The following is an 18,622-nucleotide window of genomic DNA, read 5'->3' on the forward strand; positions in this document are numbered from 1 at the left end:
TAAAATAAATAATATATGAAAAGCATGAACTGCGAACGAAATATATTTATGTACATGCAAGCCGTCATTTGGCTTGATAGGATATCTGGTTAGCCCAATCAGAATCCATCCGTAGAACATCGATAGGTAGAGTAATGTAAATCGATTGCCAACGGCCGATAGTTGAAGCCCCAACTAGCCCCAACACCAGCCCCAACCAGATTCTGCCCATTCAGAAAGTAAACGTCGGTGAAAGTATCTCCACTAAAATGTCTGGTAAGTGTTGTTACCCGCAAAGAGTCCTCAAGAAGGTCGTCCTAGATCTGATACTTATATAACTTCCCCTTCTGCAGCAGGCGCCAATCCCTTTGCTCAGTTTGAGAAGTCGTTCTCCCAAGCCGGCACCACCTACAAGTACTTCGACTTGGTCTCCATCGACAGTAAATATGGTAAGTAGTTTGACTTTGATCCAATCAAGGCTCAAGTGGGCATGGGCGGGGCTGTTTACGTGATGGAGAGCGGTTCTCTCGAGCTTAAAAGTAGGCAGAGCTAGATCTAGGGTGGGGGAACAGTGGAGACTACATTCATTTGTCTGTCTGTGTCCTACTTCGGACACCTGTTGAATGTGAAGTTTGACCCCTCACACAGTCTCACGCACACCATCCAATCCCATCTTGCTGGCGCTGGTGCGCACCACATTAATTTGCAAGTCGAAGTAGAGTCAATTTGGAGGTGCTCCGGTAGCCATTGCGAAGGCATTATGTCAGCTTTTGAGGCGGGGAGGAGCGAGCGAAAAGCGAAAGTTTATCAACGGTGATTTGCGTCTAATGGGGCTCGTCTATTCAAAAGCAGACAAACCCACGGCCGCCGTTTCCTATGTTACCGGCAAGCGGTGATAACGAATCGTGCGCCACTCGAGCTTTTGTATTATGTACGTGCCCACTTATCAGCTAAGAGGAAGGAAATCCAGGCAATCTGATGTTGTGAGGTGACTCCGAGGTCGTGGTCCCAAGCTTAGGAGCCATCTTCAGAGCAGTGGCATGTTTTTGTTGAGCCAGCGCGTGGCTGGATGAGGTAACACATCTCTGGAAATTTTTGCTCCTATCAGTTCCATGGAGTGCGATGTAAAAGCAATCGTTTGAGGACCACTGTGGCCTCTGATAGCACTGATACGCTATCTCCAGACCGCACCTTTTATTGGAGGTGTGATGACAGTGTAGTTCTGGGTGTACAGTAGTGATTGACCCTCTGCGTTTCGGTTTCCGATTACAGATAATCTACCCTACTCCATACGTGTGCTGCTGGAGTCGGCGGTGCGCAACTGCGACAACTTCCACATCCTCGAGAAGGATGTCCAGAGCATCCTGGGCTGGTCCCCGGCTCTCAAGCAGGGCTCCAATGATGTGGAGGTGTCCTTCAAGCCAGCTCGCGTGATTCTCCAGGTGAGATCCTCCATAATCCTGCCAAGAATATTGATTTATAATTTATAATTTGTCTAGGACTTCACCGGTGTCCCCGCTGTGGTGGACTTTGCTGCCATGCGCGACGCTGTCCTGGACCTGGGCGGCAATCCCGAGAAAATCAATCCCATCTGCCCCGCCGACTTGGTTATCGACCATTCCGTTCAGGTGGACTTTGCTCGTGTTCCCGACGCCCTCGCCAAGAACCAGACCCTGGAGTTTGAGCGCAACAAGGAGCGCTTTACCTTCTTGAAGTGGGGTGCCAAGGCATTCAACAACATGCTGATCGTGCCGCCCGGCTCTGGCATTGTCCATCAAGTGAACTTGGAGTACTTGGCCCGCGTCGTCTTTGAGAACGATGCTGCCGATGGCTCGAAGATTCTCTATCCCGACAGCGTGGTCGGCACTGACTCCCACACGACCATGATCAATGGCCTGGGCGTGCTCGGCTGGGGTGTGGGCGGCATTGAGGCTGAGGCCGTGATGTTGGGACAGTCGATCTCCATGCTGCTGCCGGAGGTCATTGGCTACAAGCTGGTCGGAAAACTGAGCCCCCTGGTCACCTCTACCGACTTGGTGCTGACCATCACCAAGCATCTGCGTCAGCTGGGTGTGGTGGGCAAGTTCGTGGAGTTCTACGGCCCCGGCGTTGCAGAGCTGAGCATTGCCGATCGCGCCACCATCAGCAACATGTGTCCCGAGTATGGAGCCACCGTTGGCTACTTCCCCATCGATGAAAATACCTTGGGCTACATGAAGCAAACAAGTGCGTAAAGAGGATTCCTGTATCGATTCCATTTTGGCTTATGTTTCCCTTTAAATTACAGATCGATCGGAGAAGAAGATCGACATCATTCGGGAGTATCTGAAGGCCACCCAGCAGCTGCGCAACTACGCTGACGAGTCCCAAGATCCCAAGTTCACTCAGGTTAGTAGAAACTACACAAATATCAATGAACTTATCAATTAATATATATTTTAATCTTCTTTTTCAGAGCATCACCTTGGATCTTTCGACTGTGGTTACATCGGTGTCGGGCCCTAAGCGCCCGCATGATCGCGTTTCTGTATCCGATATGCCGGAGGACTTCAAGTCGTGCCTGTCCAGCCCAGTAAGTGTGATTATTTTCCAGGTTAAATCAGTTTGTTAATGAATTGTACCTCCCTAGGTTGGATTCAAGGGCTTTGCCATCGCACCAGAGGCCCGGGCTGCCTTTGGCGAGTTCCAGTGGGATGATGGCAAGACCTACAAGCTCCAGCACGGATCCGTGGTCATTGCAGCCATAACATCGTGCACAAACACCTCAAACCCCTCGGTGATGCTGGGAGCTGGTCTGTTGGCCAAGAATGCCGTGGAGAAGGGCCTCTCCATCTTGCCCTACGTCAAGACATCTCTCTCGCCGGGATCTGGCGTGGTTACCTATTACCTGAAGGAGTCGGGCGTCATTCCGTATCTGGAGAAGCTCGGCTTCGACATTGTCGGCTATGGCTGCATGACCTGCATTGGCAACTCGGGACCCCTGGACGAGAATGTGATGAACACCATCGAGAAGAACAGCCTCGTCTGCGCTGGCGTCCTGTCGGGCAACCGCAACTTCGAGGGTCGCATCCATCCCAACACCAGGGCCAACTACCTGGCCAGTCCCCTGCTGGTGATCGCCTACGCCATTGCTGGACGTGTGGACATTGACTTCGAGAAGGAGCCGCTGGGCGTGGATGCCAATGGCAAGAACGTGTTCCTGCGTGACATCTGGCCGACGCGCACTGAAATCCAGGAGGTCGAGAACAAGCACGTCATCCCGGCCATGTTCCAGGAGGTCTACAGTAAGTACATATCATTAATATTCAATAATTATTTACTCGATATTCAATATACAAACTTTTTTAATCTCCAGGCAAGATTGAGCTGGGATCTCAGGACTGGCAGACCCTTCAAGTGTCCGATGGCAAACTGTTCTCGTGGAGCGATGATTCCACCTACATCAAGCGACCACCCTTCTTCGAGGGTATGACCCGCGACTTGCCCAAGCAACAGAGCATCCAGAAGGCGCGCTGTCTGCTCTTCCTGGGCGACTCTGTGACCACGGATCACATCTCGCCCGCTGGCTCCATTGCCAGGAATTCGCCGGCCGCTCGATTTCTGTCCGATCGCAGCATCACACCCCGTGACTTCAACTCGTATGGCTCGCGACGTGGCAACGATGCCATCATGTCCCGCGGAACCTTCGCCAACATTCGTCTGGTGAACAAGCTGGTGACCAAGACCGGGCCACGCACCGTGCATATCCCCAGCCAGGAGGAGCTGGACATCTTCGATGCCGCCGAGCGTTATCGCGAGGAGGGCACTCCATTGGTGCTGGTCGTGGGCAAGGACTATGGCAGTGGCAGCTCTCGCGACTGGGCCGCAAAGGGTCCGTTCCTGCTGGGCGTTAAGGCCGTCATTGCGGAATCATACGAGCGCATCCATCGCTCCAATTTGGTGGGAATGGGCATTATTCCCCTGCAGTTCTTGCCTGGCCAAAACGCTGAAACTCTTAACTTGAATGGCCGCGAGCTCTACAACATTGCTCTGCCTGAGAGTGGCTTGAAGCCTGGTCAAAAGGTCCAAGTGGAGGTAAATCACAACCTGTTTGACGTACCTTTTCTATTGTTATATATAAACGTTAATATCCCTTCTCTAAGGCTGACGGCAATGTGTTTGAGACCATTCTGCGTTTCGACACTGAGGTTGACATCACATATTATAGGAACGGCGGCATCCTCAACTACATGATCCGCAAGATGCTCTCCTAAGCGTCCTCTCTTCATTTGTGTTTATTTTTTTATATTCCAATTGCATTTTTACGCTGTAATCTGTAGTAGTCCCCTAAGTCTATAATTTGTGGTGGTCCCTGCCTGGTCAAACTAATCAGAAAGTAATAAATTAAGCCTACATTTGGTATCCAATTAAGCTCTGGCGTTGCAGATTCTGAAGAGTACCTAAAAACGTTCTTGTATGATCTAAAGAGAAAAGATATACTATATATACTATGGAATAGCGTTGCATACTTATGAAGACCGATTCAGCAGCTTCCATTGAGTCCCCTGTCAACCATCTGCATCGTACGGAAACGGAGATCATATTACGGCTATGGATTTGAGTACCCGAAACAGTTGAATAAGTTTCGCTCTTATGAGATAAACAAAGCCCAGTGATGCTCGAAATGTGACAAAACTGAACTTGGTGCATCCCATAAATTGAAACCAAAAGAGACACACGTTTCGCACGCACCATCACAGAACCGGAAAGGGATTCACTCACTCGAATCGCCCCCGATCTAGGCTGCTTACAAAAGAGCTATCTAAAAGAAACAGCAACTGTGATATGTAAAGGATTTTTATGTTAAATCACGGCTACTATTTCCTTAGATAACTCGATATAAATTCAGGACAACGCGACAATTGTATTACTTCCGAAACGAAGCGAAACGAAACACTTCCTTGCGGGAAGTTGAGTTCAGTGCGATCTTTCGCTACCAAGGAACACACCGTCACCACATCACCGCCACAAATCAAAGAACGTATGGCTTAGAACTAAAACCTGAGAAGTGGTCATCCAGCTCTTATAAGCACCGTGCCGTTCAATGGCCGCTGCCACCGCATCAGGTTTCCTGTGCCGGCCGATGCCGATCAGTTTTGGTTATTGCCAAAATCCGCTGAGCGCTGCAATTCATTTTCTGGCGTGCTCGACATTTTTATGCAGAATTTATACGAACTTACGAAGTTTTCTATCTGTTTGTGCTGCACTTTGTCCAGTTTTGGACGGCGCACTGAACCCAAGCCGGGTTCTGCACCACGAGCGGCTTCCGCAAACATGTTGACCCCCATTCGCGATGGGGTCAATGAACATTCAGTCACGTTGCCAGCTTCTAGATCATTTAAATTTTTGGGTCAGTTCTGGGGTTTTCTATGATTTAAAAAAACAAAAACTTTTTGAAGGAATAAGTAATTCTACTTCTACTAGCTTATTTAAGGCTATATCGACAATATTTTGACCGGGAGTTTTGACTTAAAAGTAGTTAATCTTGTAGAAAATTGATTCATCAATGGCCTAAAATTATGTGGGCAGAACTAAGGGTTTTAGTTGCCCAGAATTATTCAACGGAATATAAAAATTGAACAATAAGAACGACTATACTCTTTCGTATTTTTGTGTGACCTATTTCGCTAAATCCTTTTTTTGGTTTGAACTATTTCGCTAAAACCTTTTTTTACGCATAATGCAATAAAAGCAATTATTTAAAGTAAGCCAGTCAAATAGAAAATTGATTTATTAATTGGATAAAATTATGTCGGCATGGCTTAATGTTCTATCTAGCTAGTAATATTCCACGGAAGATCAAAAACGAGGAATATGTAAAATAGAACTTGAATTCGTCAGTATATTTACGGTATATTTTTTAAATGAGACGGTATGTTTCGGTATATTTCTGAGGGTCTGACGGTATATTTTATCGGTCATCACAAGTTTTTTAATTTTATTTATTAATAACAAAAGGCTGCGGAACGAATCGAATGAGATGAAATGTGCCAGAGTCGTGACTTGCTTTGTTTTGTGAGGCGTTAGGGCCTGGAGGACTCAAAGTTTTCGTAACACGGGCCTAGAAACGGTGCCGTTTTCCGTCAGTTTTTCTAGACGGAAGGAAGAATAAATTAAGTCTGATTTTTAGAGTTTGGGGAGGCAATGGAGACTGATTATCAAAATTATGTCGAGTCATTGTCCGGTGTATCTTCAGATGACGATGATATGTCCACAGTGGACAGTTCGGACGAGACTTCAGAGGAGCCGACCCCCTCGCCAGCGCTCAACACGCGAACCCGAAACCTGGGCCAAATGCTGTACGACAGGGAGGTGAGTGCACATTGGACACACCACCGAAATCCCACCGACTTGTCGCTAAACACACTTTACATTACATCCATATCTGCAGCGCTCTGGATTCTTCTCGGGCACATCACGTGCTGGCCAAAAGCAGCAACTTCCATATGACCGGGTGCCAAATAGATTAAAATTGTATCTCAAGGACGTAATAGCCAGCAATGTCATGGAGGGGTAAGCAGTTGACATCATTCCATGTCGCTCCGTCCCTTATGTAGCCCAATACTTCCAGACACATATTCATGGGATTGACTGCCTGCGGCCAGTACATGCTCAGCCATCGGGTCACCTGTAACGAAGGACTTAATCACTACTCCTTCAACATGGGCTACAAGTACACGTGAGTGTCGCCTTCCAGCTGTTCAACGACGCATCCCATAGGTTGCTGAAATATGGTTCTCTTTTTTGTAGTCTTTACTTCTGGATCTTCCAGCCGTACAAAAAGCTGCGTTACTTCTTTACGCGACGCCTCTTTGATGATCATGTCGTGGACAACATTAAGACTGTCAGCATGACTCAGTGGAAGAATGCTGGGAAGCAAATCTTGGTTGTGCATGGCGCTGCCACGGAGGAGAGCGAAGATAGCTATATAACATATGTTAAAGTTCCTAAGCTTGGTTGTTTGGAGTGCAAAAAACTTAACGATGACGGTCCATGTATGTGAAGTCAAGCAATCAATCAATCATCACTTGAATACCGATTAGAGTGCCCTCCTAATTTGTACACTTCTTCTACAGATTCCTTCTACAACGCGCACTGCCTGAATTGCCATTTTACTGTGCATACCAAGTATTCTTCGACTGAAACGGATCCCGGATTCCAGCCAAAAATAAATCTGCTTTGCCCCGAGCGCATTCTGATCATTTCCAATGGATTTATGCACATGCTCCGCATAGATGTTGACACGCCGGCCGTGTCCACTAGCAGCTACTTAACTCAGCAAAGCCTCGTCCTGCCCTATCCTCAGCAGTCACAGTCACAGTGCTTCCTCCTGCCACGCACTTTGGGGCCCAGCGAGGAGGATCGCGCCTCCATAGTCTTTACAGGCTCCGGCTCGGAGGCTGAGTCGGGCAATGAGCAGAGTGTGGTGGCACGCATCATAGCTGATTTTAGTGATATCGAAACGGAGCAGACTCAGCGCTCGGGCCAGTCCAGTAATCATAATAATAATAATAACAACAATGAGCTGCAGGTCAACAGCATTTGCTGCTCGCCGCGATCCTATGAGAAGCACGTTTTCACACCTAACTGTAGCGCCGCAATGGGGTCCAGCATGACGCTGCCGGAGACCACGTTGCCCGTAGCCAAGCAGAGCCCAGTCAACGGAGAGTCGGGTCAATCGCGCAAACGTAATCAGCGGATAGTGACCAAGTCCTATCGCAACGGCATCACTACCATAGATGTGCAGGTAATTGCTTTGCACATATTCTAATGTATTTATTCTGACAGTATTGTGGCTCTCCTCCATTTAGAGTACTCCCAGTTCCACTTCCATGACGGACAAATCGAGCGCCTATGAGTTTTCCGAGGACAATGAGAAATACGAGAAGATTTCCACATTTCGTAAGCGTCGACTAGCCGACAAGAAGTACGAGTTTTCTGAGGACAACGTGGAGAATATCATACCATTCACCAAAGTGCGCTCGGCTGGTCGCGCCTCGGCACCAAATTTTAGTTCCTCCGCCGGCAGCTCTACGGCCCGCAGTTTTCATCGCTTCTCGCCCACGGCGCACTTCTTTCATAACTCGCCATGCGCCTCACCGTCCTCTTCACCACATCCGTCACAAACACCACCGCATCTCGGCTTTCGATCGCCGCCATCCAGCTCGAACCTTATGCGATCGCCGAGCCGCGCAGCTAATTCGGCTGCGGCTGCTGTCGCAGCTCAAATCTACAACCAGAAGTCGCCGCCGCTCTCGCAGGCCACACAGCAGATGCTCAGCTACAAGCCTGTGGGACCCTTGGGGGCGCTCTCTCCGCTACAGGTGTCCATGGCCAAGCGTTTCGAGATTGGTGGCTCTATGTCGCCCAATGCGGGCCTGTCCTTTCTATCACCCCGACGCGATGAACCCCGCATTGTGGAGATGCCTGTGCAGGGCGGAGTAATGCCAGAGAAGCCGGTATGCACCAAGAAGCTGAGACGCCGCTATGTGGAAGAGGACGATGCCACTTCGGTTATCACCAGCGAGGAGGGTAAGAAGGAATAAAGAAATGTAAAAGATAAGAAAAACATTGTCTTGGTATCGTTTAGATGACTGCATATCGCCGGGATATCACACATCGCTGCCCATGGAAGTACACGGCTCGTGCTATTCGGAAATGCAAATGATTTCGCACGCCTCCTATCAGCGCCTGCGCTGCAGCAGTGTGGTAATCACCCAACACTCGTTCGATCTGGAGACCTTCACGTACTATGTGATTAGTTTGTTGTGCCAGAAGCACCACAAGATCTACAATGTGTTCTACGATTGGGCCTACGAGGTGATTAGCGTCTGCCCGCTGAGCCAGACGGTCAGCTGCCTGCTCATGGCCCAGTTCTCGGCACGAGATCAGCTCTACGCTCCGTTGACAAACTGCCTGCACTTCACCGGCCGCATAGACTGTATGTGCCACAATCGCCAGTACGAGTGTCGCATACTGTTCACCTGGAACATGGAGAGCGGCCAGTGGCAGGTCCTGGACTACGGCGAGCTTCGGGAAATGCACGAGCTCTTCAATCCTCTGAAGCGTCTGTGCAAGGCGCGCCTGACCTTTCCCCAAATGGCCAAGAAGATGGCCAAGGAGATGACGGAGAGCTTGAACAAGCTCCCCGACTACGCCTCCAATCTACGTGTGCTCAACTCGGATATTAAGAAGTCAAAATCGTATATCTGCGATCTCGACAACATGGTGGAGTTTCACCTGAAACGCACACCCCAAGGGACGCTCTGAGCAGCTCTGAGAATCTGCGGATTCACTTGCTCTCTGCCAAGATTTTTTTTCGTACAACTCGCAACGGTTGCGTGCATCTAGTTCAGTTCTAAACCCAACAAAAAACGTGCTGTATTTAGTCTTTAGTTACCTACATACCTACATATATGTATATCTTACTTAGTGCAACGAAACGCTTTTGCAAACGGTCCTAATTTCGACTGAAGTCATTTAAGTAATCTACAATCTAGGTTCTAGTGGAATTTCGTAAGGAAAGGGGGCTTGGGCCAAGGGCTCTGGCTCTGGCTCAGGCTCTACTCATCATACATTTATACTTACAATAATTGTATACTTTTGATATTTGAGATTGCAATTCAACTATTACTTTAATATTAGTTAGTAACTCTACGAGCTACGGTACTAACGATGCCAGTACTAATTTAGTTAGTGGCCGCCCTTCTCCTCTGGAGGGTGTGCATAAAAAATATACAACTTTAATCAAAATATATTTCCAAAAAATACAATTTCCTGAAATGTAATATAATCTCCAATCAATGTAAGGGAGCCTCAATTAATTCCTTTCGCTATTACCAAACTTGTCTAAATCCGGATTCCGACTGCTGCCAGTAGAGTCCGTGGCTGTGCTGTACCTGTTTTGGATGCTGAAAGAATTCAAACAATTTGTAATGCAAATACTCTTGCTCTCTCTTATAGATCTTACAATTATTTAAAGTAAGCCAGTCAAACAGAAAATTGATTTATTAATTGGATAAAATTATGTCGGCATGGCTAAATGTTCTATCTAGCTAGTAATATTCCACGGAAGATCAAAAACGAGGAATATGTAAAATAGAACTTGAATTCGTCAGTATATTTACGGTATATTTTTTAAATGAGACGGTATGTTTCGGTATATTTCTGAGGGTCTGACGGTATATTTTATCGGTCATCACAAGTTTTTTAGTTTTAATTATTAATAACAAAAGGCTGCGGAACGAATCGAATGAGATGAAATGTGCCAGAGTCGTGACTTGCTTTGTTTTGTGAGGCGTTAGGGCCTGGAGAACTCAAAGTTTTCGCAACACGGGCCTAGAAACGGTGCCGTTTTCCGTCAGTTTTTCTAGACGGAAGGAAGAATAAATTAAGTCTGATTTTTAGAGTTTGGGGAGGCAATGGAGACTGATTATCAAAATTATGTCGAGTCATTGTCCGGTGTATCTTCAGATGACGATGATATGTCCACAGTGGACAGTTCGGACGAGACTTCAGAGGAGCCGACCCCCTCGCCAGCGCTCAACACGCGAACCCGAAACCTGGGCCAAATGCTGTACGACAGGGAGGTGAGTGCACATTGGACACACCACCGAAATCCCACCGACTTGTCGCTAAACACACTACATTACATCCATATCTGCAGCGCTCTGGATTCTTCTCGGGCACATCACGTGCTGGCCAAAAGCAGCAACTTCCATATGACCGGGTGCCAAATAGATTAAAATTGTATCTCAAGGACGTAATAGCCAGCAATGTCATGGAGGGGTAAGCAGTTGACATCATTCCATGTCGCTCCGTCCCTTATGTAGCCCAATACTTCCAGACACATATTCATGGGATTGACTGCCTGCGGCCAGTACATGCTCAGCCATCGGGTCACCTGTAACGAAGGACTTAATCACTACTCCTTCAACATGGGCTACAAGTACACGTGAGTGTCGCCTTCCAGCTGTTCAACGACGCATCCCATAGGTTGCTGAAATATGGTTCTCTTTTTTGTAGTCTTTACTTCTGGATCTTCCAGCCGTACAAAAAGCTGCGTTACTTCTTTACGCGACGCCTCTTTGATGACCATGTCGTGGACAACATTAAGACTGTCAGCATGACTCAGTGGAAGAATGCTGGGAAGCAAATCTTGGTTGTGCATGGCGCTGCCACGGAGGAGAGCGAAGATAGCTATATAACATATGTTAAAGTTCCTAAGCTTGGTTGTTTGGAGTGCAAAAAACTTAACGATGACGGTCCATGTATGTGAAGTCAAGCAATCAATCAATCATCACTTGAATACCGATTAGAGTGCCCTCCTAATTTGTACACTTCTTCTACAGATTCCTTCTACAACGCGCACTGCCTGAATTGCCATTTTACTGTGCATACCAAGTATTCTTCGACTGAAACGGATCCCGGATTCCAGCCAAAAATAAATCTGCTTTGCCCCGAGCGCATTCTGATCATTTCCAATGGATTTATGCACATGCTCCGCATAGATGTTGACACGCCGGCCGTGTCCACTAGCAGCTACTTAACTCAGCAAAGCCTCGTCCTGCCCTATCCTCAGCAGTCACAGTCACAGTGCTTCCTCCTGCCACGCACTTTGGGGCCCAGCGAGGAGGATCGCGCCTCCATAGTCTTTACAGGCTCCGGCTCGGAGGCTGAGTCGGGCAATGAGCAGAGTGTGGTGGCACGCATCATAGCTGATTTTAGTGATATCGAAACAGAGCAGACTCAGCGCTCGGGCCAGTCCAGTAATCATAATAATAATAATAATAACAACAATGAGCTGCAGGTCAACAGCATTTGCTGCTCGCCGCGATCCTATGAGAAGCACGTTTTCACACCTAACTGTAGCGCCGCAATGGGGTCCAGCATGACGCTGCCGGAGACCACGTTGCCCGTAGCCAAGCAGAGCCCAGTCAACGGAGAGTCGGGTCAATCGCGCAAACGTAATCAGCGGATAGTGACAAAGTCCTATCGCAACGGCATCACTACCATAGATGTGCAGGTAATTGCTTTGCACATATTCTAATGTATTTATTCTGACAGTATTGTGGCTCTCCTCCATTTAGAGTACTCCCAGTTCCACTTCCATGACGGACAAATCGAGCGCCTATGAGTTTTCCGAGGACAATGAGAAATACGAGAAGATTTCCACATTTCGTAAGCGTCGACTAGCCGACAAGAAGTACGAGTTTTCTGAGGACAACGTGGAGAATATCATACCATTCACCAAAGTGCGCTCGGCTGGTCGCGCCTCGGCACCAAATTTTAGTTCCTCCGCCGGCAGCTCTACGGCCCGCAGTTTTCATCGCTTCTCGCCCACGGCGCACTTCTTTCATAACTCGCCATGCGCCTCACCGTCCTCTTCACCACATCCGTCACAAACACCACCGCATCTCGGCTTTCGATCGCCGCCATCCAGCTCGAACCTTATGCGATCGCCGAGCCGCGCAGCTAATTCGGCTGCGGCTGCTGTCGCAGCTCAAATCTACAACCAGAAGTCGCCGCCGCTCTCGCAGGCCACACAGCAGATGCTCAGCTACAAGCCTGTGGGACCCTTGGGGGCGCTCTCTCCGCTACAGGTGTCCATGGCCAAGCGTTTCGAGATTGGTGGCTCTATGTCGCCCAATGCGGGCCTGTCCTTTCTATCACCCCGACGCGATGAACCCCGCATTGTGGAGATGCCTGTGCAGGGCGGAGTAATGCCAGAGAAGCCGGTATGCACCAAGAAGCTGAGACGCCGCTATGTGGAAGAGGACGATGCCACTTCGGTTATCACCAGCGAGGAGGGTAAGAAGGAATAAAGAAATGTAAAAGATAAGAAAAACATTGTCTTGGTATCGTTTAGATGACTGCATATCGCCGGGATATCACACATCGCTGCCCATGGAAGTACACGGCTCGTGCTATTCGGAAATGCAAATGATTTCGCACGCCTCCTATCAGCGCCTGCGCTGCAGCAGTGTGGTAATCACCCAACACTCGTTCGATCTGGAGACCTTCACGTACTATGTGATTAGTTTGTTGTGCCAGAAGCACCACAAGATCTACAATGTGTTCTACGATTGGGCCTACGAGGTGATTAGCGTCTGCCCGCTGAGCCAGACGGTCAGCTGCCTGCTCATGGCCCAGTTCTCGGCACGAGATCAGCTCTACGCTCCGTTGACAAACTGCCTGCACTTCACCGGCCGCATAGACTGTATGTGCCACAATCGCCAGTACGAGTGTCGCATACTGTTCACCTGGAACATGGAGAGCGGCCAGTGGCAGGGCCTGGACTACGGCGAGCTTCGGGAAATGCACGAGCTCTTCAATCCTCTGAAGCGTCTGTGCAAGGCGCGCCTGACCTTTCCCCAAATGGCCAAGAAGATGGCCAAGGAGATGACGGAGAGCTTGAACAAGCTCCCCGACTACGCCTCCAATCTACGTGTGCTCAACTCGGATATTAAGAAGTCAAAATCGTATATCTGCGATCTCGACAACATGGTGGAGTTTCACCTGAAACGCACACCCCAAGGGACGCTCTGAGCAGCTCTGAGAATCTGCGGATTCACTTGCTCTCTGCCAAGATTTTTTTTCGTACAACTCGCAACGGTTGCGTGCATCTAGTTCAGTTCTAAACACAACAAAAAACGTGCTGTATTTAGTCTTTAGTTACCTACATACCTACATATATGTATATCTTACTTAGTGCAACGAAACGCTTTTGCAAACGGTCCTAATTTCGACTGAAGTCATTTAAGTAATCTACAATCTAGGTTCTAGTGGAATTTCGTAAGGAAAGGGGGCTTGGGCCAAGGGCTCTGGCTCTGGCTCAGGCTCTACTCATCATACATTTATACTTACAATAATTGTATACTTTTGATATTTGAGATTACAATTCAACTATTACTTTAATATTAGTTAGTAACTCTACGAGCTACGGTACTAACGATGCCAGTACTAATTTAGTTAGTGGCCGCCCTTCTCCTCTGGAGGGTGTGCATAAAAAATATACAACTTTAATCAAAATATATTTCCAAAAAATACAATTTCCTGAAATGTAATATAATCTCCAATCAATGTAAGGGAGCCTCAATTAATTCCTTTCGCTATTACCAAACTTGTCTAAATCCGGATTCCGACTGCTGCCAGTAGAGTCCGTGGCTGTGCTGTACCTGTTTTGGATGCTGAAAGAATTCAAACAATTTGTAATGCAAATACTCTTGCTCTCTCTTATAGATCTTACCGGTTATGGATTGAGCGGAGTATGTCGCAGTTGCAGAATGTGGCCAGGAATATGATCATGCCCTGACTGCAGTTGATCAGGTCAGCGGCTGTAGTGAATTCCTCAAAAACCTTCTCCATATAACAAATAAATGCCATGATCTCCAGACACCAACTGCCGCCCATTATGATGAACAAACGCAGATACACGCGGTAGCTGAAGATATTGAATATTGCAACCAATGAACCGATTGGAAATGGCACCGATTGGTTGCCCACTTACTTGGCTTTGTTGGTGGACTTTCGTTGGCGTTCGTTTTGGTTAAGCACCTGCTGATTCCTCTTGTTCTCCACATAAATGTATCTGCTTGTCAATGCAAACATCGTCCCGTTGAGAAGTATCAACATTATGAGCGGCGAATAAAAATAGTACATGGCCGACCATCCTTCCGCTATAAAGAAAGAAAAGCATCATCGCTTGGTTCCAAGAACAGATACTATCGATCGACATACTATAGATCCAGCATGTGTACTCTCCCACACCGGGTGTGCGGGGATTCGCCGAATTGAACTTGGTGAAAAGATCAATCATTAATATCCCCAAAGTCAGCACGGCAGCCGTGTTCCAAACGATGTAGTTGTAGTTGAGGAAGCTACTCCGGCTGTTCCTGTTAAACTCGTGAAACCGGCGCAGCGCGAATCGTCTCCACAAGTCGAAGCTTATCACCGACAGCCAGAGAAACGTGGCCATTACAGCGAAATACCCAGCGTATCCTGGAAACGTAATCCAGTTCCGTGTAGTGCCAGTCATCAGAATTATATTCTAGGTCTTACCATTAATTTGACACAACAATGAACGAGGGCGAAATACATCAAACATACTGAAGACATTCAGCAGGAAGGTGGCTGCCAAGCAGATGAAGTACAGATTGCAGCACTTTCCATGCAACGAATGGAATCTGGGCAGCCAAAAGTATACGGCAATGGTAATTACCATGCATATTATAGAAGCCGACTTGACTGAAAGAAAAGGAATCGGCCAGATCTCTTGAACACTCTCTTGTGTGGCTCATTTTGAGAACTTACCGTAGCCCATGACCATGGAAGGCTCCACAACGCAGTTGTAGGGAGCGATGGTATAATCGTAGTATGTTATGTTGTTCGCCTTTCGCGGCTGCAGGCAATACTCCTGCTTGGAAAGGTTCTTCTTGTCGTAATGCCGCAAAAGTTTTCCATCCTAGACAGTGCATTAGTTCAATTTGTATAGAAATGGCAGAGATATACCCTAACAAACCTCGAACAGGGTCCACTGATCTTCAGAGGACAAGTCTCTGTCAAGTGCATAATGAGTCTTACATGGCAGAGGTAGGTCTTCCTGCACAAACATCTCTGTCAAAATATGTTTACTCGCTATCGATCCATCGTCTTGCATTATATCCAGCGTCATGTCGTAGGATAGTGAGTTCTCTTTCTTGGAACACCCGAAACTTTTCATCCGCTTTATCATCGGACAACAGAATCGAATGCAGGTCTTCAACTTGCACACACATCCTCGGATGTGCTTGGGCACGGATATCCTATCCCCATCGTACTGGATCACATGGTCGTACTCTCCAGTGAGACTCGCAGGAACTGTGAGATTCTTGTATCTATAAGATCCATTTTCTGCCTTGAAGCTGCTCGTTATATTGACCGTATCGAAAAAGTCGCAATCGGTGATATCGTTAGCCCGCACACCAATGGCCATTAGGATGCTCAGCAGGAGCAGTGTGCATCCACATACGCGGCTATTCATTCCGAGTGGCACTTGTAATGCAAGTTTTCCGTTATGTCGACTAGTCGGTCCAACGACTCAATCCGTAATAACCATCCGACTTGGCTCCGTTTAATGATATCACACATATACTTGCTATATTGAAATGATTCCATGGAGTCAAGAAGTTACTTTTATCAGCAAAAGCACATGTATGTGAGCTTGGGCACATAGTATAGAGAAATATTTGATATCGGACTGTAATTTACAAGAACATCATGGAATTAAATTTAAATCGCTTTTCGAGTAACGGCTCAAAACTGCTATGGGATATCTCGGCTCTTCCTGGAAATCGGGATATCTATGAGCACCAAAGTAGCAAAGATCTCAGCTCTAAAAAAACTACTAAAGATATTTTTCCAAAATTTAAAATTTTTTTCAACGTTCCCATTACAATAGGGAATTTATTTCATATCCTGCTTGAGCTGGAAGTCCTGTGTCAGACTGCATGTTGCAGACTCAACTCCACTTAACCGTCTTTCGTGGGTTCTGAAAGAAGTAGTTAAGTTTCTTTAAAAGATACATTAGTGGCAAAGATAATGCACTTACCGCTCACGGATGGCCCTGATCATGTCCCTGTTGCAGAATGTGACAAGGAATATTATGATCCCCTGGCTGCACTTAATAATATCAGCTGCTACAATCAAGGGCTTGCAGACCTTCTGAGTTTCACAAATAAATGCCACGATTTCCAGAACCCAACTGCCGCCCATTATGATGAACAAATGCAGATACACGCCGTAACTAAATAACATATATAAAAAAATGTATGCTGGTTAAATATATATGCCTATAAAATACATGACTTAAAGAAACTTTTACGATTTATATTAAATGTTTAGAAACCTCATTAGATCTCATTCACTTTTTGGAAACTTGAATCTATAAATGAAATATGTAATATATAATCATACCTTATAGCAAACCATTTTTGGATTTACATACTTAGCTCGGTTCTTCGACATTTGTTTCTGTTCGATTCCGTTTAACTTTTTTGAACTGATCTTGTCCAACACGTAAATGTGACGGGTTGTCACAGAGAAAATTGTTAGGTTGAAGGATAACAATATCGCCAGCGGAGAATAAAAATAGAGCATTCCCGACCAACCTTGAGCTAACAGATATAAGAGATTTTCCATAATTCAGAGACAGAGTTAAAATCGTAAAAGACATATACCTAAGATCCAGCAGGAGAACACGCCCACAGCAGGTACCAAGGTTAAAGTTTTGTCTAGTTTGCTGGAATATGGTACAAGTCTGTCTACCAAGAATACGACCAGAGTCAGTGCTCCAGCAATGCTCCAGACGATGAGGTTATAGTTGAGAAAACTCCTCCTTCCGGCCTCTTGGAGCCCTTGAGAACGACGCATAACGATTCGGCTCCACGCATCGAAGCATATGACGGAGAGCCAGAGAAACGTGGCCATCGTTGCAAAGTACCCAGCATAACCTAGGTTACAAAATGTGTTTGTTTATCGAACATGTATCAGGTGGGATGATTGTATGATTCTACCATTAATAGAGCATGCCATTTTGCTTTCGAATACGTTGAAAATGCTGAAGACATTCAGCAGGAAGGTGGCTGTCAGGCAGATAAAGTACAGATTGCAGCACTTTCCATGGAGGGATTGAAACTGGGGCAGCCAAAGGTACACGGCAATGGTAATGGCCATAAATAACACAGATATCGCCTTGACTAGAAATAACATTCAGAGAAAACCATACTAAATGATCTATTCTATTTTAGTCCCTACCATATGCCATTGTTCTGTCCGGATCAATGGAGCAGTTGTAAGGAACGATGGTGTAGTTATAGCCTATTTGTTCCCTTGACCTCCGGGGCTGCAGACAGTAGTCCTGCTTGGAAAGGTATATCTTGTCGTATTGGCGAAAGAGCGTTCCATTCTGGAGGGATGCCTTCCATTAATTTGATTATAAATGGTAAAATTTTACGCTGTCAAACCTCGTATAATGTCCACAGATCTGTGGTATATTTATGTCTGTTTAGGGCATAATGATTGCTACAAGGCAGTGGAAGATCCTCCTGTACAACAAAGTCCTCTACAACGTGTTTACTTGTCACTGTTCCATTGTCTTGGGTTATATCCAGGGTCATGTTGTAGGCGTACTTGTTCTGGCTTTGTGGCGAGCACCTGTTGTACTGCATCACTTTACTCAGTGGACAACAGAATCGAATGCAGGGCTTCACCCTGCACACACATCCTCTTGTGTGGCTGGCCACCGATCTGCTGGCTCCGTCGAACTGGATCTCGTAGTCGTACTCCCCCGTTAGAGACGGGGGAATGATGAGACCTCTGTAACTGTAGGATCCATTCGGGAACTTCCAGCTGTTTGTTAAATTGACAGTATCGAAAAAGTTGCAGTCGGGAATGTCAGCAGCGATGCTGCCGGCGAATAGGCCCAAAAAGGTGCTCCAAAACGGTGCCACATGCATCCTGAATGACGACCGATCCGTTGCACCACTTGATGCTGAATAAACTGGTCCAGTGCCCCACTCGGCACTCTGTCCCAGATTTCACTAAAACTCCGAGTCATAGATATGCC

The 18,622-nt window shown here is 46.9% G+C and overlaps 5 protein-coding genes and 1 long non-coding RNA gene across 8 annotated transcripts; 3 read left to right on the forward strand and 3 right to left on the reverse strand.

Annotated features, from left to right (window-relative positions):
* Window positions 1-144: 144 nt before the first annotated feature.
* Window positions 145-4,389, forward strand: LOC108156969 (cytoplasmic aconitate hydratase). Of its 2 annotated transcripts, none has more exons than XM_017288756.2 (9): window positions 145-255; window positions 333-428; window positions 1,252-1,421; window positions 1,479-2,205; window positions 2,267-2,367; window positions 2,435-2,551; window positions 2,609-3,263; window positions 3,335-4,053; window positions 4,122-4,389. In XM_017288756.2, the coding sequence occupies exons 1-9, from the start codon at window positions 249-251 to the stop codon at window positions 4,230-4,232; spliced, it is 2,703 nt and encodes a 900-aa protein (XP_017144245.1). In that variant the 5' UTR covers window positions 145-248; the 3' UTR covers window positions 4,233-4,389. The 2 variants fall into 2 exon arrangements, with proteins under 2 accessions (XP_017144245.1, XP_017144246.1); XM_017288757.2 differs by having other exon boundaries at window positions 155-255; window positions 336-428.
* On the reverse strand, window positions 4,247-5,370 carry LOC117187085. Its single transcript, XR_004471865.1, has 2 exons — window positions 5,199-5,370; window positions 4,247-5,141 (listed from the first exon to the last, which is right to left on the reverse strand). It is a non-coding gene; the product is annotated as an uncharacterized LOC117187085 (long non-coding RNA).
* A 574-nt stretch (window positions 5,371-5,944) lies between these two features.
* Window positions 5,945-9,788, forward strand: LOC108156732. Its single transcript, XM_017288391.2, has 7 exons — window positions 5,945-6,330; window positions 6,410-6,531; window positions 6,590-6,697; window positions 6,769-7,013; window positions 7,095-7,765; window positions 7,830-8,550; window positions 8,609-9,788. The coding sequence occupies exons 1-7, from the start codon at window positions 6,163-6,165 to the stop codon at window positions 9,286-9,288; spliced, it is 2,715 nt and encodes a 904-aa protein (XP_017143880.2). The 5' UTR covers window positions 5,945-6,162; the 3' UTR covers window positions 9,289-9,788.
* A 445-nt stretch (window positions 9,789-10,233) lies between these two features.
* Window positions 10,234-14,064, forward strand: LOC117186981. Its single transcript, XM_033388446.1, has 7 exons — window positions 10,234-10,607; window positions 10,685-10,806; window positions 10,865-10,972; window positions 11,044-11,288; window positions 11,370-12,043; window positions 12,108-12,828; window positions 12,887-14,064. The coding sequence occupies exons 1-7, from the start codon at window positions 10,440-10,442 to the stop codon at window positions 13,564-13,566; spliced, it is 2,718 nt and encodes a 905-aa protein (XP_033244337.1). The 5' UTR covers window positions 10,234-10,439; the 3' UTR covers window positions 13,567-14,064.
* Window positions 14,065-14,096: 32 nt separating this feature from the next.
* LOC108156733 (probable G-protein coupled receptor Mth-like 11) lies at window positions 14,097-16,121 on the reverse strand. Its single transcript, XM_017288392.2, has 7 exons — window positions 15,539-16,121; window positions 15,331-15,481; window positions 15,079-15,264; window positions 14,758-15,018; window positions 14,528-14,696; window positions 14,267-14,461; window positions 14,097-14,207 (listed from the first exon to the last, which is right to left on the reverse strand). The coding sequence occupies exons 1-7, from the start codon at window positions 16,037-16,039 to the stop codon at window positions 14,117-14,119; spliced, it is 1,554 nt and encodes a 517-aa protein (XP_017143881.2). The 5' UTR covers window positions 16,040-16,121; the 3' UTR covers window positions 14,097-14,116.
* An 88-nt stretch (window positions 16,122-16,209) lies between these two features.
* LOC108153985 (probable G-protein coupled receptor Mth-like 11) lies at window positions 16,210-18,620 on the reverse strand. Of its 2 annotated transcripts, XM_033388450.1 has the most exons (7): window positions 18,021-18,619; window positions 17,812-17,962; window positions 17,571-17,753; window positions 17,235-17,507; window positions 17,003-17,171; window positions 16,607-16,801; window positions 16,210-16,546 (listed from the first exon to the last, which is right to left on the reverse strand). In XM_033388450.1, the coding sequence occupies exons 1-7, from the start codon at window positions 18,510-18,512 to the stop codon at window positions 16,462-16,464; spliced, it is 1,548 nt and encodes a 515-aa protein (XP_033244341.1). In that variant the 5' UTR covers window positions 18,513-18,619; the 3' UTR covers window positions 16,210-16,461. The 2 variants fall into 2 exon arrangements, with proteins under 2 accessions (XP_033244341.1, XP_017139569.1); XM_017284080.2 differs by lacking the exon at window positions 16,210-16,546 and having other exon boundaries at window positions 16,603-16,801; window positions 18,021-18,620.
* Between the last annotated feature and the right edge of the window lie 2 nt (window positions 18,621-18,622).

Source organism: Drosophila miranda, chromosome 2 (genome assembly GCF_003369915.1).
Source record: "Drosophila miranda strain MSH22 chromosome 2, D.miranda_PacBio2.1, whole genome shotgun sequence".
NCBI lineage: Eukaryota > Metazoa > Arthropoda > Insecta > Diptera > Drosophilidae > Drosophila > Drosophila miranda.

Coding starts and splice junctions, on each gene's coding strand:
- LOC108156732 (XM_017288391.2), top strand. CDS start 6,163: ATGGAGACTGATTATCAAAATTATGTCGAGTCATTGTCCGGTGTATCT. Junction 6,331..6,409: donor AAATGCTGTACGACAGGGAG/GTGAGTGCACAT, acceptor CCATATCTGCAG/CGCTCTGGATTCTTCTCGGG. Junction 7,766..7,829: donor TCACTACCATAGATGTGCAG/GTAATTGCTTTG, acceptor TCCTCCATTTAG/AGTACTCCCAGTTCCACTTC.
- LOC108156733 (XM_017288392.2), bottom strand. CDS start 16,039: ATGAATAGCCGCGTATGTGGATGCACACTGCTCCTGCTGAGCATCCTA. Junction 15,265..15,330: donor TTCCATGGTCATGGGCTACG/GTAAGTTCTCAA, acceptor CTTTTCTTTCAG/TCAAGTCGGCTTCTATAATA. Junction 14,208..14,266: donor CTCCGCTCAATCCATAACCG/GTAAGATCTATA, acceptor GAATTCTTTCAG/CATCCAAAACAGGTACAGCA.
- LOC108153985 (XM_033388450.1), bottom strand. CDS start 18,512: ATGCATGTGGCACCGTTTTGGAGCACCTTTTTGGGCCTATTCGCCGGC. Junction 17,754..17,811: donor GGACAGAACAATGGCATATG/GTAGGGACTAAA, acceptor TGTTATTTCTAG/TCAAGGCGATATCTGTGTTA. Junction 17,508..17,570: donor AATGGCATGCTCTATTAATG/GTAGAATCATAC, acceptor TTTGTAACCTAG/GTTATGCTGGGTACTTTGCA.
- LOC108156969 (XM_017288756.2), top strand. Junction 2,552..2,608: donor AGTCGTGCCTGTCCAGCCCA/GTAAGTGTGATT, acceptor GTACCTCCCTAG/GTTGGATTCAAGGGCTTTGC. Junction 4,054..4,121: donor GTCAAAAGGTCCAAGTGGAG/GTAAATCACAAC, acceptor CCCTTCTCTAAG/GCTGACGGCAATGTGTTTGA.
- LOC117186981 (XM_033388446.1), top strand. CDS start 10,440: ATGGAGACTGATTATCAAAATTATGTCGAGTCATTGTCCGGTGTATCT. Junction 10,608..10,684: donor AAATGCTGTACGACAGGGAG/GTGAGTGCACAT, acceptor CCATATCTGCAG/CGCTCTGGATTCTTCTCGGG. Junction 10,973..11,043: donor AACATGGGCTACAAGTACAC/GTGAGTGTCGCC, acceptor TCTTTTTTGTAG/TCTTTACTTCTGGATCTTCC.